Below are 27,355 nucleotides of genomic sequence, written 5' to 3'. Positions count from 1 at the left end.
GTTATTGTGTTGATAAACTTCTCAACAGACTTCCCAACATGAATGAGACTGAATCAAAAACTTTGCTGAGATATTGGTTTGGACTGTTGCTCGACAATGTTCTGGTAGAGCAGCTTCTTAATGATTACTCTGTTGTCATTCCACCAGAGTACATACCTCAGAGCATAACAATCTCAACCAAAGCTGCCTCCATCGCTAAGGAAATGGTCACAAGTCGACGAAATGTGTCTCAGGAGATTAAGAACATTGGCACCATGTATGTTGTCAGGGTGGCCAAGGAGTGTGGGCTCACCAGAGACAACCATAAGGATATCGACCATCTGGCCTCGGCAACATCATGTACCTGGCGCTTTGCACGGAAAGTTTTGTATGCTATTGCTGAAAACGACGAAAAATCATTGTATCAGCATGGTTAAGGGAGGAAAAGTACAGCCCTGTGAGTTCGAAACATATTGATGAGCTGGGGGAAAATCTGTTGGGTGCAAAACGAGCTGCTCGCTCCAAAAACATTATGGAACTGTACAACCGAGCACTTGGTCTTAAACTATCTTCCTTTTGATAACAGATTTTTGCATCAGTACTAGTATACTCTTGTTATGTTGTCTTCTGTTCATTTCAGACATTTCTAAACTTAAACTGAGAATCTTATGTATCCATTACCCATCATTCTTCAATAAAAAGATGTCTTAATGAGAGGTTAAGAACCCTTTTCATTATGTGTTGTTGAAAACTTCCAGTATCCCAAAATTCGGATGGGTTGTTACCATAACCTGGCCAAAAAAGGCAAGATCTGGTATTCTCTCCCTTATTTTTGGATTCCTCACAAAATTCTGGTTAAGAAAGATGGCCTAACACTTATGATTGATAGGTTTTGAGTAATTTTCTTAAATAGTTTCGCAATCTGCAGGATACGGTCCTTAGGACAAAAAAACGGGAAGTGCGATTCCGGCCGTCATGAAAGAATTGCTTGAAAACATGGTTTCCCATCAAAATTTTGTATTCGTTTTTGTTTTATTGGATTCCTCGTGAAATTTTGGTTTAGAAAAATGGTATAACACTTATACAGTATCTGTTTTGAAAATTGACCTAAAATGGCAATTGTGTCCCAAAACTATGCTTGGAGTCTTGAAACGTGGCATATATATATATATATATATATATATATATATATATATATATATATAAGCTGAATGTGTGTGTGTGTCTGGTCACGAATAGGCTCCTATATGGTTGACTATTTTAAAAAACTGATTACATATAATGATAGAAGATGTATCGAGACACAGAAATGGGTATGTTTGATCTGGCAGAACAGTGGTTCATTAAAATTGTGGGGTCTGCATTCGTGCCTGGTCCATAAAGTATGGATATAAAAAATTAAAAAAAACGTTTACAAGTGTTTTTGATATAGATGTACATAATACTTTGATAAGTATGTTTTAACTTAATAGGCATGATATAATAAAATTGTGGGGTCTGCGTTCGCGCCTGGCCTTCATAGAATGGAAATAGGCACAAACTTTAATAAAGACTTTTCATATCTATCTGCATAAGTATACTTTTATAATTATGTTTCAGTTTGAAGAAATATGGTATAATAAAATTATGGGGTGTTCGTTTGCGCCTGACCTCCATAGAATGGAAATATGTCACAAAGTTTAACAAGGTTTTGTAATATAGATCCACAGAATATTGTGATAAGTGTTTCAGTGTGAACAGGTATGGTATAATAAATTATGGGGTTTATCTATTTAATTTTTACTTTCATCATATTTTGCTTTGGTTTTGATACCCCCAAATTCAAAGCTATCTCTTTACAACCCTTCCTGTTCATAACCTATCATACTTTCATAAATCAGAGTCCATTTTCTGTAGGCTGTTTTTGAACCCAGTCAATGACAGGTACTTTTCCTAGTGTGTATATATATATATAGTGTTTCTAAAGTTATTTTAAAAATACTTGTAAGTTATCTTATTAAAGAATGCTATTTTCAAATAGGAAATAAAATATTACTCCAAACGATAGGTATCCCAATGGGATTGGATCCTGCACCATTTTGGGCAAATTTGTATTTACATAGACTCGAGTATATATATATATGTCATCATTATTAAAAACAGATATATCTAAAACATATAACTTTCATGGGTGTAGGAGATTTATAGATGACCTCATATGCATAAACGATAATGATGAATTCGAAAAAAATAAACATCTTATATATCCAAACGAATTAAAATTGAATTGTGAACATAGAGGACAACAGGCTACATTTCTGGATTTAGATATAAAAATTGAGGATGGGATTTTTCTTTATAAAATATTTGATAAAAGAAACGCATTTCCCTTTAAAATAGTACGTATGCCCCATAAGGATAGCACCTGCCCTGTTTTTGTGTTTTATGGAACCATTATGTCAGAGTTTTTGAGAATAGCTCGCGTTACTCTAAAATTAACAGATTTTATACCACCAGTTTCTAGCTTAGTAATAAGGATGATAAAACAAGGTGGAGATAAAAATAAAATATTTAAACAGTTAAATAAAGCATTTGTTCGTTATCCTGATGCTTTTGAATCGTTTAAGATAAACCAGACTATATTAATAAAGGAAATCCAAAACTATATAAGCAATGTATAAAATGTATTTATAATTACATATAATAAATTTATAGATAGAAAAAAAAAAAAAAAAAAAAAAAAAAAAATGTATATATGTAAAAATAAAATATTTTTAACCTTTATATATCTAATTTTAAATAAATAAAAATGTAAATATACAAACTACTAATTATAGTGGGGGTTATAAGTAGTTAAATGGATTAATCTAAATCTTATAAATACAAGACTGATAAATTAAAAAATGTATCCATTTTAAATGTGGAAATTGATGAATCGCACAGGTAAGAAATTCATTTTTATACTATGAAAAGGTTAGTAATTGCAATTAAGAATAGGAAATTGGATCAAATTTTTGTAACATGTCTTCTTCCTAAGATTAAGGGTGGTGGTGTTTGATCAACACTGCTGGGGAGCCATGATGTAATATACTGTTTTGTTTTTAAATCCCCGAAACAGTGTTTCATGGTAAACAACTGATGATCCCTTGGAAAATAAAAAAATAAAATTGGTATTATAGTAAATTCGAGAGAGTTGATGCAGTGATTGCAGGTGATTAAATGACTTACTGACTAGATTTTTTTTTAACGAATGATAAAAAGTAAATTTTTGTATGGTTTCAAATGTTGAAAACTTCAAAGACTATATATATATATATATATATATATATTAGTTATTTAAAGACAGCTATTTTGTCCTAACATGACTTCAGTGCAGCTAGATGAAGTAAATATATCAATGGTGAAATTCAAAAGCCAAATTTCAGGTCACATCTAAATGTCGTAAAGAGAGACTTCTCACCTGCATCAACAAATTGGCTAAGAGTTGAAGAAATAATAATACTATATGAATGTTTATATATCTCTTCCATACTACCGGTAATATAAGAGAAATCTAAGTGGATATATATATATATATATATATATATATATATATATATATACACATACACACTAGCAGCCACCTAGCATTGCCCATTTGTAAAATACGCTTAAATATGACATTTTGATTAATGCTAATTTCATACGCATTATTATATTATATTGGACCCAATATATAGCAATGATTTTAAAAAAAGCGAGAATCAAAATCAAAACGTTTAGCTTACGATTTACTTTTGACGTTAATGCCCGAGCTGTGGAAACAGGTTTGCCTTAATTCAATCAATACAAGTAATATGAACAATCAGCCCTCATCTTAAAAGTTTAAAACTTTAATTACTATGTGTGTTGGAGATACCCAGGTTTCATCTATTTAGTAGAAAATCCGGCTAGTTTCTATTCCAGAAAGATTTGTTGGTCACGTGCAGTACTGATAATTCCAAGACCCTTTTTCTTTCTAAAAAGAGAAGAATTCCATTTCCAATTTGGATCCAAATTCATTACATGATTCTAGAAAGTCTCAAATTTAAGGGTTTTCAAGAAATTGAAATTCAGGGAATCTTGCTTAACAGGTGTCTAATGGCTATGGATCAAATTCAATGCAAAGTTGATATATTTGTATTTTCAAATGAGAAGTTGTGCACATGTAACCCTTAAAACCCTTTAAAATATTCTAAACAAACTGAAATTTAGGAAATTAATTGATGTCCGAGGTCTGAAAAGGGACTCGATTTATATTTCCTTTTATTGTGCCATGCTAGAAAGCAGTCTTAACTTTCTACATAGTCTCAGGGAGATTATTCATAATTTTCTACATAGTTATAGGGAGATTATTCATAATTTTCTACATAGTTATAGGGAGATTATTCATAATTTTCTACATAGTTATAGGGAGATTATTCATAATTTTCTACATAGTTATAGGGAGATTATTCATAATTTTCTACATAGTTATAGGGAGATTATTCATAATTTTCTACATAGTTATAGGGAGATTATTCATAATTTTCTACATAGTTATAGGGAGATTATTCATAATTTTCTACATAGTTATAGGGAGATTATTCATAATTTTCTACATAGTTATAGGGAGATTATTCATAATTTTCTACATAGTTATAGGGAGATTATTCATAATTTTCTACATAGTTATAGGGAGATTATTCATAATTTTCTACATAGTTATAGGGAGATTATTCATAATTTTCTACATAGTTATAGGGAGATTATTCATAATTTTCTACATAGTTATAGGGAGATTATTCATAATTTTCTACATAGTTATAGGGAGATTATTCATAATTTTCTACATAGTTATAGGGAGATTATTCATAACTTTCTACATAGTTATAGGGAGATTATTCATAACTTTCTACATAGTTATAGGGAGATTATTCATAATTTTCTACATAGTTATAGGGAGATTATTCATAATTTTCTACATAGTTATAGGGAGATTATTCATAATTTTCTACATAGTTATAGGGAGATTATTCATAATTTTCTACATAGTTATAGGGAGATTATTCATAATTTTCTACATAGTTATAGGGAGATTATTCATAATTTTCTACATAGTTATAGGGAGATTATTCATAATTTTCTACATAGTTATAGGGAGATTATTCATAATTTTCTACATAGTTATAGGGAGATTATTCATAATTTTCTACATAGTTATAGGGAGATTATTCATAATTTTCTACATAGTTATAGGGAGATTATTCATAATTTTCTACATAGTTATAGGGAGATTATTCATAATTTTCTACATAGTTATAGGGAGATTATTCATAATTTTCTACATAGTTATAGGGAGATTATTCATAATTTTCTACATAGTTATAGGGAGATTATTCATAATTTTCTACATAGTTATAGGGAGATTATTCATAATTTTCTACATAGTTATAGGGAGATTATTCATAATTTTCTACATAGTTATAGGGAGATTATTCATAATTTTCTACATAGTTATAGGGAGATTATTCATAACTTTCTACATAGTTATAGGGAGATTATTCATAACTTTCTACATAGTTATAGGGAGATTATTCATAATTTTCTACATAGTTATAGGGAGATTATTCATAATTTTCTACATAGTTATAGGGAGATTATTCATAATTTTCTACATAGTTATAGGGAGATTATTCATAATTTTCTACATAGTTATAGGGAGATTATTCATAATTTTCTACATAGTTATAGGGAGATTATTCATAATTTTCTACATAGTTATAGGGAAACCAGTCCTAATTTACTACATAGTCTTAGGGAAACTAGACAGCTAACATCCAGCAGGTTATGACATCAGTTGCACTTTGCATGAAGAGAGAAATGGTTGTTAAAAAAGTCTGAGAGAGTAAAAATGGTAGAACTTACCTGGAATGGAGGAATTCTGTTGAAAGCTTTTCTTTTTGCAGTCAGCATTCTCTTTTTTATCCTCATCAAATACAGGCTCTTCATCGGCCGGATCAGGTGAAGCAGAAGCTGGCCCACTATCAAAAGACTGGCTTCGAAACCTAAAAACAAAATTTAAATGGCGTATTTAATATTAAAAGAAATGAAAATTAAAGAATGTAACTTGAAGTTAAAGACACAACACAAAAAAGTAAAAACGAACTGAATTTATATTTCCTTTTTTGCTATACAATGAATTCACACGAAACTGAACATTATAGATAGAGACATTGAATTTATTGTTATGTAGCACCCCCTCTCCTCTTCTAATGAGAAGCATTCGGCTTTGAAATACCTAGGCATAAAAGAGCATTTATATCTCTTACCCTATTGATGTAATTTCCTTATTGCGTAGATTTGAAAAAATATTCTTGTCATTTTTTTCTTTTGTAGCTACGCTCCACCTATTATGTTGAGCTTTTTTATTAACCTGCTAAGTCTCCATTCTTCTAATTTTTCTTCGATCCCCTCTTATCTATGTATCTATAAAAGTGAGATTATGTGTGAGGACGCTTCTCAACCTATATACTCCATGGTTTTGGTTTGCATATTTGAAATTTGGTATATAGGGTATTCAGACATGTGAAAAACTTTAATTGACTTTTATCTGAAAAAAAAAAAAAAAAAAAAAAAAAAGAGCTGCTAAGGGGTTAAAATTGAAAAATTGGTGGGGGGAGGGTGTCCATGGATTTTTATCTGTTTGTCAACTATTTCACAAGGTTTGAAAAAAACTCTTCAAAGATCGTGTCAAGCTGGTCTAATGGTTAACGTATGTGACTCAGTCTTTAGTTTTTGATCTCAGCTAGAGTATTTGTTTTTTTACTAGAAGTGAACGGGTTAGAAAAAACATAGTACTAGCGCGAACATGTCTCAGTTTCTTTCAGATTTTTTTTTTTTTAAAAGGAATTTAAATGGATGGTCACATTCAATGCTGTAGTTCACAAGGAAATGTAGTTCGTCAGCATCCACCATTAAAATACTTGTAAGACAGGCAGAGGGATGCAACATTTCGTTGATGGGACAAAGGCTGAAGCTTAGATGACAGTTCAGGACCTATCAGGTTGGCGACTCTTTTGAACCGTTTTTTTTTTTAACAGGAGTGAGAGACTAGTAGCAGATGCACCAGCTCAAATGTGACAACAGCACTCCATACATGGGCAGATGGTGGCCTTGTAAAGATACATGATACTTTCAGGTGTAACTAGCTTTCTTGCACAATAGAGAGATCCTGTTCCAATTTATGTTCCCTGTAAATGTTAGGCCAAGGAGTTTAAAAGAAGTACTTTCAGCGAATGTGTTTTTGGCCATTGCTATTGATGGTAGAGAAGGTTTATTGTAATTATGCCCTGTATTTAAGAATTCAGGTGATAAGTCACCTTCATCTCAATACAGACCAATAAGTCTCCTGTGTGTTATAAGTTGCTGAAATCCATATTAAATAGAGAAGTAGTCAACCACCTCAGCAGAAATAACCTTCTTAGCGACATGCAATATGGTTTCCGTTCTGCTAGATCTGCAGCAGACGTGCTAACGGTTATATCACATAGGATTAGTGAATCTCTCGACAAAGGCTTCATTTCTAGGGCAATTGCTCTTGACATATCAAAGGCCTTTGATAAGGTATTGCATAAAGGCCTACTTCACAAGATTTCCAGCTATGGTATAACTGGAAATGTTTTCTCAATCATTAAATCATTTCTCTCTGATATGCTCATAAGAGTAGTGGTCGATGGGCAGAAATCAGAGGCCCACAGTATTAATGCTGGAGCCCCTCAGGGGTCCATCCTGGGGCCCAACTCTCTGATCTACATCATACTTAAATCATTTGTTGACGTCTATGCTGATGACACGACTATCTATGGCAACACATCAAAGGCCGTAAATGACAATGTTCTCTCTGATTCTCTCTCCTCAGATCTTGAGCACGTGGTACAATGGAGGAAGAGGTGGCTGGTTACCTTTAATACATCTAAGACCAAGCTCCTATCATTACATCATAAACGCTCTGATCCCCATCTGGCATCAATTGAAATGGATGGCTCTCGTCTAGGGGAGGCCCCATGCTTTGAAAAGTTTCTGGGTATGACCTTCACTCCTGATCTGAAATGGAACACATACATCAAGTCTGTGGCCAAAGTCGCTGGGAGAATGGTGGGATCCTTCTACCTCTCCAGAAGATATCTCACTAATGATGCAATTCTCTATCTATATAAAAGCCAAGTACGTCCAAGGATGGAGTACTGCTGCCATGTCTGGACAGGAGCTGCTAAAAACAGCCTATCCTGCCTTGACAAAGTACAAAATAGACTTCGTGGCTTGGTGGGGGATGCCCTTTTCTCTTCCCTACAACCTCTCTCCCACAGAAGAGACGTTGCGAGCCTGTCTCTGTTTTATCTTTATTTCCATGGCAAGTGCTCGTCTGAGTTCCATTCTGTTCCACCCTCGCCAATCTTTCACGAAAAACACCCGACTATTTGAAACCACTGTCAATAATTTTCGCCACTCTTTATCCATGCCTAAATCAAAAAGTAGATTCCATGAACAAAGCTTCTTTCTTAGAACTGCACACCTGTGGAACTCTGTTCCGCTTGCCTGTTTCCCTTCCGACTTCAACTTGGATGTCTCCAAGTCCAACACAAACAAATTCCTGATGAACTGCTCCCTTAAGTAATGGCACTTTATCAAATCTCCAATACTAACTATTACTACGATACTATCCCATTGATTATTGTACACAATAACCCTTATCCCCAAGTGGCTTCTGGGCCTTGATAAGTGGTGATCTCCATGAAAAAAAAAATACATTCAATTATAGCTAAAAAAAATAAAATAAAAAATAAAATAAAGAAATAAAATAAAAAGTAAAAAAAAAAAAAAATACAATAAAAAAACATAAAAATAAAATAATTAATTACAAAAAAGACATTATATTATCCAGATATAAGATTGTATTCAAAGAGATTGCTTCTTTCACGAAGGAAACCAAGTCAGAGTTGCTAGACTCTCATAAGACCACCTCTGCCAACACATCATTGGTGGACTTCCAAGGCAGCGAAGGTTTGCCCATCACCCCCCCCCCCGTATCTTTTAGTAACGGGGTTTGGAGAAGGCTGATGTCCAATAAGTCTCTTTAAAGGCTGATTATCGTGACGGCTGTGCTGGACAAAGACCAAGATTTAGTGACATTCCACTGAAAAATTGCCAAGACAGGTATTCTCGATTTACCAAAAGTTCATATAAAATAATTACACTTTTACGAAATTGGTTGCTTCATATCTTTCTTTTTTCAGATTATCTAATTCTGTTATCAGTAATTTTAATAGAAATTTCCGTTTTATGTGTTTTTATTTGTGGTATAAATTTCTGTGTAATTCATTTCATGCAGCCATTTTTAAGTATTAATTTGCATATTTACATATTTTCGTTTTTTCTTTTTCTTATCTATTGCTATTATATGGCCATTTTTATCTACTTCAGTTTTATCCTTCCAATCTTTTGGTATCCAGCTGTAGCACTGTAAATAAGGACAGACTCCACCACTGCTCTGAAGAAGGGCCTTTTCAGTTTGTCAGTTAGCCTTGAAGTCCATACTGATTGCAGCTTCGTGGGATGATCTTGCCAAGACATATTTAACACTGTTCATAGCATACAGGTGTACATGCCATCTAACTCACCAATTGGAAAGAAAGCTAGATGGCACATACCCCCGTATGTGTGACACAATGACGTAGCCCCTTTTGAGGGAGCTTGGGGCTTCTTCATTAATAAACCTTGTGCTTAACTTGGTCTGTACTTGCAAGGTGCAGATGTGTTAAGCAGGTGTTTGTGATTTTGAAAATATTCTGCTATGACTCAAGCCAAGAATGACAGTTTGTTTATAATATTGAACCAAGGCAAAACGATATAAGACCTTAGAATTTGAAAGGTAAAACTCGAAAGAACTCATGGATAGAAAAACAAAAAAACATGTTTAAAGGTTATGTATGAATGTCCCTCCCTCTTTTCTTCTCTCTTTCTCTTTCTCTTTCACTCCTCTTCTCTCTTTCTTCATTAAAAGAGAGAATTAAATATAATTCTATTGTTTTAAACAGTTGACACTTGCATTCTGGAGTCAGTGGATGCGACATAGCATGCGTCTGGTTTCAACTGGTCTTTATAAAAATATGCTCCTCATTGTTAAATCTTAAATTATATTTTTATAAAAATGCATTTGTCTGCTATTTTTGTATAAGCGTTAAATTCCAGCATGCCATTAATGCCGACGATGGAAAGATGCCTGTGACGACACAATGAAGACAAGAAGTGACCCATTCCAGCTGGTTATAGCCGACAACATCTCGACCTGTTTTTGTTGATGTTTCACACAAGTGCGTCATGTTAGATATTGTGTCTACCACCCGGGGAGCTGGTTGGGTTCCCAGGACGTTCCTCAACCAAGTAACTCTCCCTGGGGAAACGATCAGGTGTCATATATGAACAGCGAGTAATATTTTGGCAAGAACATCCCACAAAGCAACAACTTTATGGCAGGTATGTTGCCATATCTACTACTATTAAGGAGCGACATCTATGACTTGCTGGTTGCTGCTTGAGAACCAAGCAGGTGCTGGTGAGAAATGTATTGCTGCGGACTTCACGGCACAGGCGCACGAGCATAGGATGACTTAAATCCATGTACATCCAGCAAATTGCACATGACGCCAACTGTGATCGTGAAGATCTGAGGCAGCTGATTGAAGACAGGAAAATCTTGAGAGAGAAAGTCACATTGTTCTGGGCAGATAGATCAGTTTTATCAAATAATTCATGAGTATTGCTAGTATTGTTGGTTGTTTCGCATACCAATCTATCACCGAAAAATGGTGATTCCAGTAAAAAGCCTTAATATCTTTAAAAATTTATCCATGATGTGAACTTATTTGCACACAACTGGATCCAGTTTCATGTCATACCCAGGAGAGATACTGTCCAGATAAGTACTAACACTCAGATCAGAGGGGATCAAAGAGACGTAATGATAATTCTTCAAAGATATCTAATTGAAACCACATTCCCAGATGTATATTAGTGTGAACTTTTAGAGAAAATCTGGAAAAAAAAAGGAGAGAAAAGACTTAATTGAAATGATTCTACACGCAATAAATTATATGCTATAATAAAATCCTTTCTGGTTTTCAATTTCTTCATTTCTGCAACATCTTTCGATTTCAGGAAGTAAAAAACGTGGAGATCACGTTAGCAAAGTAAATTAAGGGTTGACTCACCACATTGCTCAAAAGATTCCCAATTTAGGAATTATGAAACAGTTCACATGAAACAAATATCAAAGATGGCCATTCAATAACAGACAACAAATCCAAGTTCACTGGGAGTTCGGTACTTGACATGAACCGCTGGAAAAGAAATACTTCCATGCAAAGCAATAACACTGAGACAATTCCTTCATATATTTCCTGTAGCTTATTTTCCATATCGAGTCAGTTTTCTGTGTTCCCCATAGTCACAATCTCTTTGCTAGATTTTACACCTCGGTTGTAAGCATCCTATAAGCTCCCAGGATGTAAAGTAATGACCTCTCTTGAATGAATCTCAATCGAAACAGGAACCTCTCTCTCTCATTTGATTAATGTTAACCTTTATCATAATTATTTGTTTGTTTAATAATGCTGAACCATATCGATCAAAAGGTTAAATTTTGGTTATTGTAAATATTTTTTTTTCATAATTTTTATTATTGTAAATATTTTTCTTAATAATTTTTATTATTGTAAATATTTTTTTTATAATTTTTATTATTGTAAATATTTTTTTTATAATTTTTATTATTGTAAATATATTTTTTATAATTTTTATTATTGTAAATTTTTTCATAATTTTTATTATTGTAAATATTTTTTTAATAATTTTTATTATTGTAAATATTTTTTTTAATAATTTTTATTATTGTGAATATTTTTTTTATAATTTTTATTATTGTGAATATTTTTTTATAATTTTTATTATTGTAAATATCCTCCACTGGCTTTAAATTATTTGCTTTTTTCATTTACAATTTATTGCAAACATTTTTACTTATCGAAATATTTACAATCATGCTATTGTTATGAGACTCACTTTTTATCGAACTAGCTAAGCTATGCAAACTGCATAACTACTAGCTATTTACCCAACCTTCTTCCATTGCAGGGTCAAAATCTGCAACAAATGGTCAAGTAGCAAAAAATATTTGGAAATTAAAATGTATTTATTTTGATCAACGAAAATTGTATATAAGTATAAATTGTATTGTTATTTTAAAAGATAAAGACTTTTAGTTGACCACAAACACCGACTGAATTTGAACTCAACATAATCGATTTCATAGCCTGCAATGGTATCCATGAAGCCAACCACATCGCAACTATGTGTTATACAGACTACAATTCATACATCTTTAATTATATTTAACTTTGGTTCTTTGCTTTCTACGATACTAATCAGGTCTGTCAGTGACAGCTTCGTGGGCGATGGCGTCGCTCTAATAAGAAAAGAAAAAGAAAAAAAAAAGAAAAATTTCAAGAGATTTCCCAAGTGCTTCCTTCGATAAAGAAATGGCCACAATAACAAAATGAGGCTCGATTATTATTATTGCACCAATGAATTTTCTGTATTTTATTCTTTGATAATGTCACACTTTCACAGAATACTAAAAGGAATAGATGAGGAGAAAAAAATAAGTGATATAGGTAGTGCATTCATGAGATGGTCATTCATAGGAGTAAAGTAATTAGATTGGATGGAAACATTTATTCTATAGACTTTCAAGACAAAATTACACATACACACTAGCAGAATACCCTTCCTATCATTCACCACGTTGCCTAAAATACATATTCCATAATTCATGATTTGTTAAAGAATTTACCCCTCGACATATTGCCTCTTTTCTGCATTGTCCAATTTGATTACATAGTATAACTTTGATGTACAGCAATATTTTTTTTCTTCAAAATCTTTTATATCTTGCTTATTTCAATATTTTTCGTTTTGTGTAGGAGGCGGGAGACATACCTTAAATTGTAAAGTTTACAGGTAAAAAATGTGCCCACGTAACTCACAGTGTTGCCTAGAATATATCATTCATAATAATCATTTCATTAGTTTAGGCGTGAATCATATAGACATATATGAGAGAGAGAGAAAGTAAGAGAGATTATTATAAATGCTCCCTAATCTTAGGTTGAACATATTGGCGAGTGAAATAAACTGCTGCTAATGTACAAAGCAATACTCTTTGTGTAAACAAATAGAGCTTAGGAGTTTGGGAAATGTTTAAACATTGTAATTTCGCATATCCATCTTAGCAGCAATCAAATAGCGTAACGGTGAGAAGCACTGAGTATCAGCTAGACAGTAGAGTTTCAATCCTGGCTTGAGGTAATTGCTAGTTTAGCCACACTGATATATTGTGATACAGCAAAACTACTGAATATAGATGACATTATATATATATATATATATATATATATATATATACCTAACACACACACACACACACCCACACCCAAGAAGAATATCCATCCCAGAATGGGTAAAATTCCCTGAACAGAACTGTTCTTTTTCCTCTTTACGAAAATTAAAATCAAGATTACATAATTCTAAAATCTTTATTGCAATTTTAACCAAAATCCTTTACATGCTTTTTCATTCAAGAAAATGTTTTAAATTAAAGACTTTGAACTTAAAGGGACTTAAGAAATTGTGATTCAGGAATCTTAATTAGTTTCTAATGAGTATGAATCAAATTCAATGTAAATCTGAAATATTTGAAAAACTTCAAAGTAACTAAAAATTGAGAATATTAATTTATATTTAATACTTATATTTGAAATTTAATAAAAATCATGTGAAATTTCACAAAAACGCTTCCACCTCTGTTTTACTGCCTTTTGTATATAATTATACTAAATATAGCCTACGTGACAACTCAGGTATGTGTGTGTGTATATATATATATATATATATATATATATATATATATAGTCATCTACATTCAATAGTTTTGCTGTATCACATTGTAGATATTTCTTAAAATCTAAGTAAGTATGAAATTTAATCAAAATCGGAATAAGGATTCTAGACAAAAAATTTAATAGCATTATATTTTGATTTTAATTTTTGTAATGAAAGACTAAAATTCAGGGAATTTCACCCATATTTTTATAGTGTGTGTGTGTGTGTGTGTGTATATATATATATATATATATATATATATATATATATATATATATATATATTAGTACAATAGAAAAATGCGAGTATGAAAAGTAATATGGTTAAGCTTAAACGTGGAAAAGTAAAGGACTAGTTGTTAAAACTGGAAAAGAAAAAGACAATACATTCTAGTAAAAAGTATAATAAAATTATAACTTAAAATATTGCAGCATTAAAAATTGATTATATAATGTAATAAATTTAATTTTAAAAAAATTCTGAATGCTGCAATATTTTAAGTTATAATTTTTATTTTTTTTATTAGAATATCTTTTATTTTCCAGTTTTAACAACTAGTCCTTTACTTTTCGTGTTTAAGCTTAACCATATCACTTTTCATGCTTGCATTTTTCTATTGTAAGCCATGATTTTTCTAGGCTTCCAATAAATTCACTTATTCTTTGTTTAATTTCAGTCTTATTTTTTTTTTTGCCCCATAAACACACATGTAATAACAATGTATGGCACTGGTCTGCTTTCAATAAAATCCCCCCCCCTTCATGCTTTCATTCTTTCTGTTTAACTTGTTACTTCTCTTTTCGTGAAAGCAGTGAATTAGTAGCAACAGTAGTTGCTGAAGCAACGTGGTTGCTTTGAATACCAGAAAATTCATCATAACTTGTTTTACTGAACAAAAATTGAAAATCTTTTTTCACAATAGAGCTGAGAAGGTGATCTATAAACTGTAATAATTGTTTGAAATTTGGTCGAAAAATGAGTGAGCGGTGAAGCTTTAAAGCAGTTCTAAAGGACTAAAACTGCCAATTAACCATATATGCAAGCACTACCGTGTTTGAATGATTATATATATATATATTACACACACACGCTAGTGTTTGAATGATATACACTATCACACATATGTCATACAGTGACATCCCAAGGTTAATACCTGTAAAATGAAAAGAAATCTTAATTTCTATATTTACTGAGATTCCCAACCTTTAAAGTAAATTTGTGTTTTCAAATTACATTGTTTTCAAAATTTCTAAAAAATTATAGAAAAAGTTTCTGAAGATGTAACCAACTTTTCATATAAAATCTGATTATATCGTGATAAACGGGAAAAAGTGAATATGCTAGAGTAATACAATCGAATGCTTAAATGCAGATTAAATCTGCAGAATTGAGTGAAAATTTTACGTTTTTGAAAATGTAGACAAAAGATAAAGGGAGGTGGACCAAAAGATAAACGGTGGTGGTGGTGGAGGGGAAGAAATTTCAAATTTCTTGCATCATCTTTGAAAACATCTAAAGAAAAATAGACTCAACAGCCGTTATAAAACATTTTACAGGTTCTTTCTTTTCTTCTTCTGCACCGTCCATTTATCTATGATTTCAATTGTAATTTAAAAAATATGACATTTTTATTTAATACAAATCTATCTTTCCTTTAACAATTACAAAAAGCCTCTCCAACCACAGATATCCATGATAAATAACTCCTACCTGAGAATTCTTCCTTAAAACTTCCTGGCTTAACATTCACAGGAAATATGAACTGCTCTAACCAAGTATGCTGACCTATTCCACAAATCCCAAAACCTCAACATGAAATATCTCCAGAATAAAAACTCGATTAAACCTAGAACCCCATCTTCCAACGTAGACCCCTACTACCATGTCTCCTTCTCCAACATCAGGGGTCTACGTTCCAACCTTCCAGAGGTTGAAACCCAATTACAGGAGACAAAACCGGACATATTATTTCTAAGTGAAACTAGAATAGGGCCGACCACTTCCCTAGATGAGTCCATAATTAACGGATACTCCAATTTAACAGCTAAATCTGACACCCAAGATCGCCATGGGCATGGAATATGTGCCTACATTAAGGATGGCTTCCCGTGTGGCAGGGATATCTCTAGAGAAGATCCTAATTTACCCTATATGTGCTTCAGGGTTGCACTTGCTAACACCACTGCATTTATATTTGCCCTCTATAGGCCCCACAACAGCGGAGTTACTATCTTTAAGAGCATATCTGAGAAAATAGACCACATACTGTCTTCACATCCCTCGGCTAACATCCACATCTGTGGTGACTTTAACGTCCATAACGTGGAATGGCTGACCCATTCAAATAAGACAGATGATGAGGGGAGGTTTTGTCATGATTTTGCCATTGCTTATGACCTCACTCAGATTGTTCGCGAGCCCACCCGTGTGCCCGATACACCCGGTCAATATGCAAGCCTCTTAGACCTTTTTCTCTCAACTTCCCCTGAGCTATGTTCATGTTCCGTTCATTCTCCTCTAGGATCCTCTGACCACTCCGTCGTATCAGTTAAGATAAAAATGAAATGTAAGAAGCCCCCAGACGTACCCCTCCACCGTACTGTATACCGATACTCTATGGCTGACTGGGATAGTTTCCGTACATTCATATCTGATTTACCTCTACACTCCCTGTTTAAAAAGGAAGTGTCCTCTATAGTATCAGATCCGACCGAATGGTTAATTGTAGGCATAGACCAATTCATACCATCTAAAAAATTCCAACAAAAACCTAACAGCCAGTCATGGTTCTCCCCAGAATGTGCTGCTGCTATCGCGCACAGAAATCACTTTTTCCATAGCTACCAACGTAATAGATGCACTGAGACTAAAGCTGCTTTCAGGTCTGCCAGCAACCACTGTAAAAGAGTAATAAAAAATGCAAGATAGCTATATGCCCAGTCTGTTAAATCCAAGGTAGCTGATCAGCGGCTTGGATCCCACCAGTTTTGGCAAATAACAAATAGGATCCCGAACAGAAGTGTGCGTTCTATCCCAACCATTAATGGACCAGAGGTCATCTCGTCAGCATCAGACAAGGCCAAACTATTTGCAAAGAACTTTGCAGCTAATTCTACCCTATGCGACGAAGGCCATCAACTCCCCATAAAGCAACTGGCCCTGATGGCATCCCAATTATAGTGTTAAAAAAAGCTTCAACCAGAACTTGCTCCCATACTTACGAAACTATTTAAGCGCTGCCTTAAGGAGAAGTGCTTTCCGACTCGCTGGAAGACCTCATCAGTTTGCCCTGTATTTAAGAATTCAGGTGATAAGTCATCTCCCTCTCAGTACAGACCAATAAGTCTCCTGTGTGTTATGAGTAAGTTGCTGGAATCCATATTAAATAGAGAAATAGTCAACCACCTCAGCAGGAATAACCTTCTTAGTGACACACAATATGGTTTCCGCTCTGCAAGATCTACTGCTGATGTGCTGACAGTTATATCCCACAGGATTAGTGAATCTCTTGACAAAGGCTTCCTTTCTAGGACAATTGCTCTTGACATATAAAAGGCCTTCGATAAGGTATGGCATAAGGATCTACTTCACAAGATTTCCAGCTACGGTATGACTGGAAATGTTTTCTCAATCATTAAATCATTTCTCTCCGATAGGCTCATAAGAGTAGTGGTAGATGGATAAAAATTGGAGGCCTGCAATATGAATGCTGGAGTCCCTCAGGGGTCAATCCTGGGCCCAACTCTCTTCCTGATCTACATCAATGACCTCCCTAAACACATACTTAAATCATTCGTTAACATCTATGCTGATGACATGACCATCTACGGCAACACATCAAAGGCTGTAAATGACAAAGTTCTCTGATTCTCTCTCCTCTGATCTCGAGCGCGTGGTTCAGTGGGGGAAGATGTGGCTGGTTACCTTTAATGCATCCAAAACCAAACTCCTATCCTTACATCATCAACGCTCTGATCCCCAGCTGGCATAAATTGTGATGGATGGCTCTCGTTTGGGTGAGGCCCCGTGTTTTGACAAGCTTCTGGGTTTGACCTTTACTCCTGATCTGAAATGGAACACGTACATCAAGTCTGTTGCCAAGGTCGCTGGAAAGATGGTGGGATCCTTCTACCACTCCAGAAGATATCTCACTACTGATGCAATTCTCTATCTATATAAAAGCCAAGTACGTCCAAGGATGGAATACTGTTGCCATATCTGGGCAGGAGCGGCCAAAAACAGCCTATCCTGCCTTGACAGAGTACAAAATAGACTTCGTGGATTAGTGGGGGATGCCCTTTTCTCTACCCTGCAACCTCTCTCCCACAGAAGAGACGTTGCAAGCCTATCCTTGTTTTATCGTTATTTCCATGGCAGGTGCTCGTCTGAACTCCAATCTCTGGTCCCCCCTTGCCAATCTTTCACGAAAAACACCCGTCTAGCTGAATCCACTGTGAAAAATTTCCCCGACTCTATATCTGTGCCTAAATCAAAACGCGGATTCCATGAACAAAGCTTCTTTCTTAGAACTGCACGCCTGCTTCTCTCCGGACTACAACTTGGATGTCTACAAGTCCAATGTTAACAAATTCCTAATGAACCGCCCCCTTAAGTAAACACTTCATCAAATCTCCACACTAACGTAATGTACTTGCAATAACCCTTATCCCTGAGTGGCTTCCGGGCCTTGATAAGTGGTGATCACTGTAAAAAAAAAAAAAAAAAAAAAAAAAAACAAATACATTGAGGACATTGCTAAGGCTGCTGCAAATAAAGTGAGTAGCTTTTATCGTGCCAGAAAACTACTTACACCTGAGAGTATCCTGTACCTCTACAAAGCCACCATTCACCCATGCATGGAGTATTGTTGTCACATATGGGCTGGTGCATCTACCGTTACTCTCTCCCTTTTGAATAGGGTCCCAAAAAGAGTTTTCAATCTAACACTTTGTCAACTAGGCTCCAACCTTTGCCTCATCATCACAATGTTGCATCTCTCTGCCCATTTTACAAGTATTTTAATAGAATGTGCTTTGATGAACTCATTGTAATTAAGACTCCCTCGACGTACATATCCCCAATAAACTCGCTTAGCAGCAAAATCACACCCCTTCACTATTGAAATCCCTAAATGCCAGAAAGCTTTCTACTCTAATCGCTTCTTCTCTAGAACAACTACATTTTGGAATTCCTTTTCTGTTACCTGCTACCCTGACTGTACCGATATGCAGAAGTTCAAATATAATGTAAACCAGCATCTTATCTTTCTTATGCATGGTCCCAAATAGTAAAAAGTTACATCCAAGTGCCTTGTTTTGGGTGAACGCGAGTAAAAAAAAACAAAAAACAAAGATAAACAGTTTGATTTTTGGGGTGGGAGGAATTTTCATCATGTATAACATTTTGGTGGGGGGGAAGAAGAGTCAATCCATGTTTACCAATTCCGATTCCTAAATTGGTAAATTTGCTCAGACTCCAATTCGGATTGAACAGAATGAAAATGTACAAATTTGGATGCTTGCCAGGAGGAATTGAAAGTTACGTGCGGACATGGATTCAATTGGTTCAACAGCTTGTCACGTTAATAAAACCTGAAAATACTTCACTTGTTTCCTGGGATCTAATGGAATGCTGCCACCAACAGAGTCGTTAAAAACATGGGAGGGGTTGGATCATACGATCAATCTCGATTGATTAAGAAATTTTCATGGCCAGTGCCCAGTTACAAGGCTACAATTCTACAAGACTACATTTCTGTATCGTACTTTCTGGATAGAAGACATGAATTGCAAGCAGAAAACACTTGAAACTTCTGGAGTCTTTTTGAGACTGTGATGCATGTTGGATTTAATTTCCCTTTCTTCTATGTAACTAGTGTCAGGTAAAATTTTCATTTACGGTGTTTCTGTAATGTCGAAGTAAATGACAGAAAATCACGTGTGATGTACATAAAAGCTTTGGACAACAAGAAGTGTGATATGATGTTTGTATACTTTTTAGATAAGGTTTGATAATTATTTTCTGGATTATTTCTTTGGACTATTGTTCTCATCTTGGTTGGTTTTTCCACAACGTTTCGGTCGATGTAACTTCCGACTATCTTAAGGTGCATTTACACATCTGACAGATATATGGACGTTGCTCAGAATATTTTTAGTCCTGGGAGGAAATTTAAGGGGGTAAGCGGCCCTGATCATATAGGGTGGATTTTAATGCAAAGTTCTTAGTGAAGAGTTTGGCTTTGTCAAATGTTGACGTAATCATTTAAAGTCTGTTGACGATCGTTGAGATGGAAGACATGTACCTGTTCAGCACCTTGTTTGTAATACGCCAAAACTCGTAGAAACCAAGCCTCTGCTCAGCTACTTTAGTCTTGACAGTTAATGCAAAAGACTCATGCATTTTCTATAACCTTTTTGCAGTTGTTGCTGACACACCTAAAGGCAGCTTTAGTTTCTGAACATCTATTTCATTTAAAGCAATTAAAATAGCGATTTCTATGTGCAACGGCAGTGACACAATCAGAGGTATACCACGACTAGCTATTTGGTTTCAGTTTAAATTTTTTAATCTTTTTTTTTTTTTTTATTACATTTTCACCCCAAACAAGGCACATTGCCACTTTGATGTAGGGGGCTACTATCAGGGACATAATCTACAGACGTACTATGTAGGAAGTTGGGCAGCAAGATGTCGGTTCATGTTACACTTGAACTTCTGCATTTCAGTACAGTTGGGGAAGCAGGGACCTGGAAAGCAATTCCAAAGTCTAGCGGTTCTGGGGAAGAAACTACTGGAGTAGAAGGCTCTCTTACATCTAGGAATCTCTACTGTGAAGGGGTGGGATTTAGCTGCTTGTCCAGTTTGTTGAGGGTATTTATGTCGAGGGGGTACAAGTGATTGCAGTTTGTCGGAGCATTCAATATTAAAGTACTTGTAGAACAGGCAGAGGGATGCAACATTTCGTTGATGGGACAGAGGCTGAATCTTAGATGCCAGTTCAGGGCTTATCAGATTGGCGACTCTCTTTTGAACCTTGTCTAGGAGTGAGAGACTAGAAGCAGATGCACCAGCCCAAATATGACAACACTACTCCATACATGGGCGAATGGTGGCCTTGTAAAGGTACAGGATACTTTTGGGCATTAGTAGCTTTCTAGCACTGTAGAGAGAACCTACCTTCTTCGCAGCAGTCCTGGCAATGCTCTCAATGTAATTGTTCCAACTCATGTTTCCTGTGAACATTAGGCCAAGGAGTTTAAAAGATGTACTTTCAGATAGATGGAAAGAGAAATCTGAGGTCTTGTAACAATTTGTTCTAATCTTAATTGAGACAATCATGTGATCAGAAGATCCCAATGGAGAGAGAACAGAGGATGAGCACAGTTAGGAGCAAAAAACAAAAGACTAGAAGGCTTGTAAATTAACATGAGTGGGTTCATCAATCTCGGTTAGATCACGACAGAACCTCACTTCATTATTTGTCTTTTTTTGAACATTGTGAACATTGAAATCTCCACAGATGTGAATGTTGACAGAGAGATGAGCAAATGAGATACAATCAATTTTCTCTGCGCTACTCTCACAGATGGTAACTCCATTGTTGTGGGGACGATAGGGCAAATATAAAAGTGATGCTGTGATTAAGTGCTACTCGGAAACACATGTAGGGTAGTTTAGGATCTTCTTCGGAAATGTCCCTACCACAATAAAAGCCATCCTTAATGTAGGCACATATTTCATGCCCATGGCCATCTTGAGGATCAGGTTTGAAGGTTAATTTAAAACAGCCTTTAATCGAGAAATTTCTAATAAAATAGTTGAGCCAATGCCAATTTTGCACAGGAACTGGCCAGGTTTGGTCTTCCATAAATAGAGTTCAACCTTTGGAAAGTTGGAACCTTCGATGTTCGAAAATGAGACTTGGTAATGAGGTCTATGTTAGAAATTCGGGTACTGGGTTTAATCTTAAAATTGTTTTTGCTATAGGTTTATTAAAGTAATAATTTATTAAAGTAATAATTTATTAAAGTAATAATTTATTAAAGTAATAATTTTGCATTAAAATACTTGTAAAACAGGCAGAGGAATGCAACATTGCATGCCAGTTTCTTTCCAAAAAATTTCCATCTGTGGAACACATTCCAACAGGATTGCTTTCCCGTAGACTAAAACTTGGTCGTCTTCTAATCATACAAACATACTTATCAAACAGTTCCTATGAGTAATCAAATCATCAATCAACTGAATACATCATTTCATTAAATCATATCCTTGAGTGTTTTCTAGACTTGATAAAGGGCGACACATAAATATATAAAAAATGCTGTAAACTATCCCATGCAAGGACATCTCACAGAGCAACCATCGAACTATGCCAATTCATATTTTATTCAGTATTAGGTCAGATAAGTAGCCACAAGACAGACATACAGATACACCCCTTCCCAACCAAGTTTTATGGAAAACTAGCAGGGATACCTGGCGTTGCCCGAGTGTGTCGAGTGATGATTAAAAATCAAAAACAAAAGTCGTAGTAAGCAAGCAGGCTCGAACCTGTAACACGAAGGAGGAAAAGAAAAAAAAAGTGATGTCTTAACCAAGGTCTCCATGCCGTGACCGGAAGTTGAGAACGTCGAAATTAAGCTTAGTCAATTGAAAAGGGAATGACGACTTGCAAAAATAGTGACGTGAAAACCGACCCCTCCTTGTAAAAAAACTGGCCAGTTGAGGATGAAAAAAATTCATGATTTTGGCCAATTTTTCGATATTTGTCATCTGAAGGATCCAGCTTGAAAACGATACCAGCCTGGTCAGGTTTTGACACGTCTGTCGGAAGTTTTTGGCAGACATACAAACACAAATACATACATTTGCCTTGTATATATTAGATTAACCACTGAACAGACCATTTTAATGTCACTTCAAAATTAGCAACATCAATTGTATGTTCAGTTATTTTAATTTGAAATTCAATTATTTCAATCTGAAAATGAGAGATACAAATGCGAGAATAATAACATTTACTAATTCGCATATCAGGAAAAAGCCTCAAGAGGGAAATAACAATAATGCAACCAATATTAACGCACATCTACACAACTGTGTGGATGCGATTACAATCTTCAGAAACATATCTTGGATTAGAGAAAAGTGAATTACGTTTGTAGCATTCGATTCTGCTTTCAGACAGTAATCAGCAATTACTGTTCCTCTCCTATTCATTTGCCGTCACTTTTCCCATATTCAGGAGTCGGACATTTTCTGATACTACGTAAACTTTAAAATCCCACTGTGCACCCCTGTTTAGTCACTTGATTCCAAGTTTTTGTTGACCAGCCTTTCTTTCAAGCATAATCAATTCATCCTTATATACTGAACAAATATAATGCGTTCAACACATTTTCTGACTTAATGTGTTGGATTTAGTCAGATTGCAGATTCATTTGATCACGGATCTGTCATTGCATTGCAGGCTGTCGAAAAAAAAAGGTTGGGTTAGGACTCTTACAAGACAATAAAAGAGCTACAATGTGAAATCTGACCAAACTCAACACATGTGGCCAAAGATTTTATTGAAAGCATTACAATCTGGAAAAAATTTATTCAGAAATAACAAAAACAGTCAGTATACCAGTTTATCATGCTTCTCTCCATCCAACGCAGGCCTAAATTCTACACCAATTATAAACCATAGGATTATTTATAGCAGAAGATGTAGCACCAACTCCTGCATCAACTCAATAATGTACATCGATATCTGAAGCACAAGGTTGCATAAAAGACCCAAGTAAAGCTGGTTTGAGTGCATATGAAATGACTTGACTGCTTGTAACATGACTTATATCAACTGTTTGGATCAGACCTCATGAAGAGCAGGCGTGACAAGTTGCTGGATGTTGGCCACCCTGAAGTCCAGAACACTCACAGTACCTTATCTACTAGAACCAGATGAAGATTAGGACAAAAACCAAAAAACAAAACTTACTTTAAAACCAATCAAACGTAAGGGACATAGTTATCTTTTTAGCATGAGAATGAGAAGCAAATGATGAAATGGCCTGTCCATTAGAAGGAATGACCACTGGTGAGAAGTTTCTAGACCATCTTACAAATTCAATTAACTTAATTTGGCAAAAAATAAAACACAGAAGAGAACAGAGTAGTCCAAATTCACTTGGAATTATTGCATTATTAATTACCTCGCTTGGAATTATTGCATTATTAATTACCTCACTTGGAATTATTGCATTATTAATTACCTCACTTGGAATTATTGCATTATTAATTACCTCACTTGGAATTATTGCATTATTAATTACCTCACTTGGAATTATTGCATTATTAATTACCTCACTTGGAATTATTGCATTATTAATTACCTCACTTGGAATTATTGCATTATTAATTACCTCACTTGGAATTATTGCATTATTAATTACCTCACTTGGAATTATTGCATTATTAATTACCTCACTTGGAATTATTGCATTATTAATTACCTCACGTGGAATTATTGCATTATTAATTACCTCACTTGGAATTATTGCATTATTAATTACCTCACTTGGAATTATTGCATTATTAATTACCTCACTTGGAATTATTGCATTATTAATTACCTCACTTGGAATTATTGCATTATTAATTACCTCACGTGGAATTATTGCATTATTAATTACCTCACGTGGAATTATTGCATTATTAATTACCTCACGTGGAATTATTGCATTATTAATTACCTCACGTGGAATTATTGCATTATTAATTACCTCACTTGGAATTATTGCATTATTAATTACCTCACTTGGAATTATTGCATTATTAATTACCTCACGTGGAATTATTGCATTATTAATTACCTCACTTGGAATTACTGCATTATTAATTACCTCACTTGGAATTATTGAATTATTAATTACCTCACTTGGAAGTCTCAAGGTGCAGGGATTCTGATTGAGAAAGCGTCAGTTTTATTGAAATCAATGATGAAATAGTTTCTTGTATGGATAAGACTTCTTTATGGTGCAGGAGGAAAATAATAGCTGCCTAAAGTAAATCATAATGTTCATTAGGGAGATTGTAGGCCAAAATGAGATCATCTTAAGTAATCTTTGGTATTCAAGGGAGAAAAATCAGCTTTTATAGAACAGATCCGATAGATCATGCACCATACGGATGCTGGATGTCATGCATTAGCTATGGACACCATACTCTAACAGTGGTCTGACAAGGGATACATAAAGGAGAAATATTTCAGGAGCAAGTTCAAATTTTTTAATACAGTCTGTCTCAAAAAGGTTATTAGTATTTTTAATACAAACATCTTGAGATTCAGTGTTTTTTTTTCTTCAACGTTACATTAGTGATAACCTCACCTTCAAATCTTATTCTTTCTCTAGTTATTGAACGAGCATTTTTCTTGCTTCTCATGCACCAGATACGGTGGTTTATAATGGACAAATTCGAACCCAATTTTTACTGTCATGTACTTCCATATATTTTTGTCCTCTGCTTGAGTTCTCGTTTTTACGTAGCTCCAGCAGGGTCCTTTTGTTCTGCAATGTGAGGCTTTGTGTTCGTTGCATCTACACCAATCACATTTCAGGGACTGATATGGACAATCTTTCTGCCAGTTGAGTTCTCCACATCCTTGGCATGAGTAACGGGGAAACTCCGGCTTCTTTGGGGATTTTTTCAGAGGGTTACATTTGGCTTTCACTTGATTGTTTGGAGAGTAAGCTTTTTTGTTACTTCATACCTTCCTAATGTGTGCTACACCTGCCTCTTCTATACTTTTGGAGTCTTGCTTCTCCGACGTGATTCTTTGGCATTCATCAGCCAATTGTTGAAGGGTTATATTTGGTTCCTTTTCCAATCTGTTTAGTGCCCAACATCAGAGTTCAGCATCCTTAGTTGACACTAAACCTTGAATGAAAATCAGGACCTTAAAGTTGTTGACTATCTATGAGGGTAGTTTGAAGTCGTCACAATGTCTATTTACAACTGAAGCAAATGTGATGTAATCTTGGTCTTCTTTGCGTGTAAAACTGATGCATCTCCATCTTTTATGGAATAAGTTGATTGTTGGACAGTATAATTCCATCAAAGATTTCACTGTCTCATTGAAAGACAATTCGCTCGTCTGTTTGGGGATGATGTAATCCATGAACACATGTTCCACAGCTCACAATTTTTGTAATAAAAGACTAACCTTCATCTGCTTGCTCCATGACTTACAATCAATCCTGAATACGTCACCAAATCTGCGAAAATAGGCTTCAAAAATCCATTCCTCTTCAGGACGATAGTGAAATGTTTGTAATGATCGCGATTTGGTAAAAAACATTCTGGTCTCACTTGTTGTTGTCTTTCTAACTTTTTTCTTTGCCTATGTCTATATTTCCAATATTTTTTTGCTGAATTGCCTTCTTCACTTTCTCTTCTTTCTGCTTCTCTTTCTTTTTTCTCCTTTTCTTTCTTTCTTCTTTGTTTCTGTAATTCCAAAGTCTGAGTCTGGTGTAAACATATCATTTCAACTAGTTGCCTTGAAAGCTCTGCCATTTTGAAAAATGAATCGACTCACAAGACAAATCTTGGTCTAAGAACAGAAAAAAATCATGACTTTATGGAGAAGATATGCAAAATTAATATTTACAAATAAAGAAAAAAAAAAAAAAAGTAAATGTGGTTTTAACAGAAAAAAATGTTCAATTTTCCAGACAACCAAAGACAAATGAGAATTTGTTTTAACACTCTCTCGAAAAAAAAAAAAATTTTTTTTAGTCCAGAAGAATTTGGACTAATAAAATGAATTGAAATCCCTTTTTGTAACAAAAATTCAGTTGAGTATTCACGTTATTGCCCTGAATTCTCATAATGGGTATTCACGTTATTGTCCTGAATTCTCATAATGAGTATTCACGTTATTGTCTTGAATTCTCATAATGAGTATTCACGTTATTGTCCTGAATTCTCATAATGAGTATTCACGTTATTGTCTTGAATTGTCATAATGAGTATTCACGTTATTGTCTTGAATTCTCATAATGAGTATTCACGTTATTGTCTTGAATTCTCATAATGAGTATTCACGTTATTGTCCTGAATTCTCATAATGAGTATTCACGTTATTGTCTTGAATTCTCATAATGAGTATTCACGTTATTGTCCTGAATTCTCATAATAGAGTGAATGCAGTTTTGATCCTTGATATACTTTTTTTCTTTTTTTGTTGTTTTACCGTGAAAACAAAAATCATGCAGACTATCGACAGAGAAATTTTTAAGTCACTAATAAAATTTTTTTCAAATATACACTGTAAAACGAAAATGGCTTCTTGCAAAAAGGAAAAATGAAAATAAAGGCACAAGCAAAAGTTGGCCAGCCCGCAAGAAAAAGT

The 27,355-nt window shown here is 34.5% G+C and overlaps 1 protein-coding gene across 32 annotated transcripts in view; it reads right to left on the bottom strand.

Annotated features, from left to right (window-relative positions):
* The window catches only part of LOC145243857 (oxidation resistance protein 1-like), an 886,868-nt gene that overhangs the window by 560,739 nt on the left and 298,774 nt on the right, over positions 1–27,355 (bottom strand). For all 32 annotated transcript variants that reach the window (XR_013862960.1, XR_013862953.1, XR_013862955.1 and 29 more), the window contains exon 2: positions 5,884–6,023. Coding sequence is in view for 24 of the 32 variants with exons in the window: in XM_080106914.1 (XP_079963040.1) it covers positions 5,884–6,023 (140 nt within the window). In the remaining 8 variants the exon portion in view is untranslated. The remainder of the gene's footprint in view (positions 1–5,883; positions 6,024–27,355) is intronic.

The sequence above is a fragment of the Euprymna scolopes genome, chromosome 22, assembly GCF_053919585.1.
Source record: "Euprymna scolopes isolate OS-2025 chromosome 22, ASM5391958v1, whole genome shotgun sequence".
Classification (NCBI taxonomy): Eukaryota; Metazoa; Mollusca; class Cephalopoda; order Sepiida; family Sepiolidae; genus Euprymna; species Euprymna scolopes.
The sequence above is the reverse complement of the archived record's forward strand: the minus strand, read 5'-3'. Positions and strand labels throughout refer to the sequence as shown.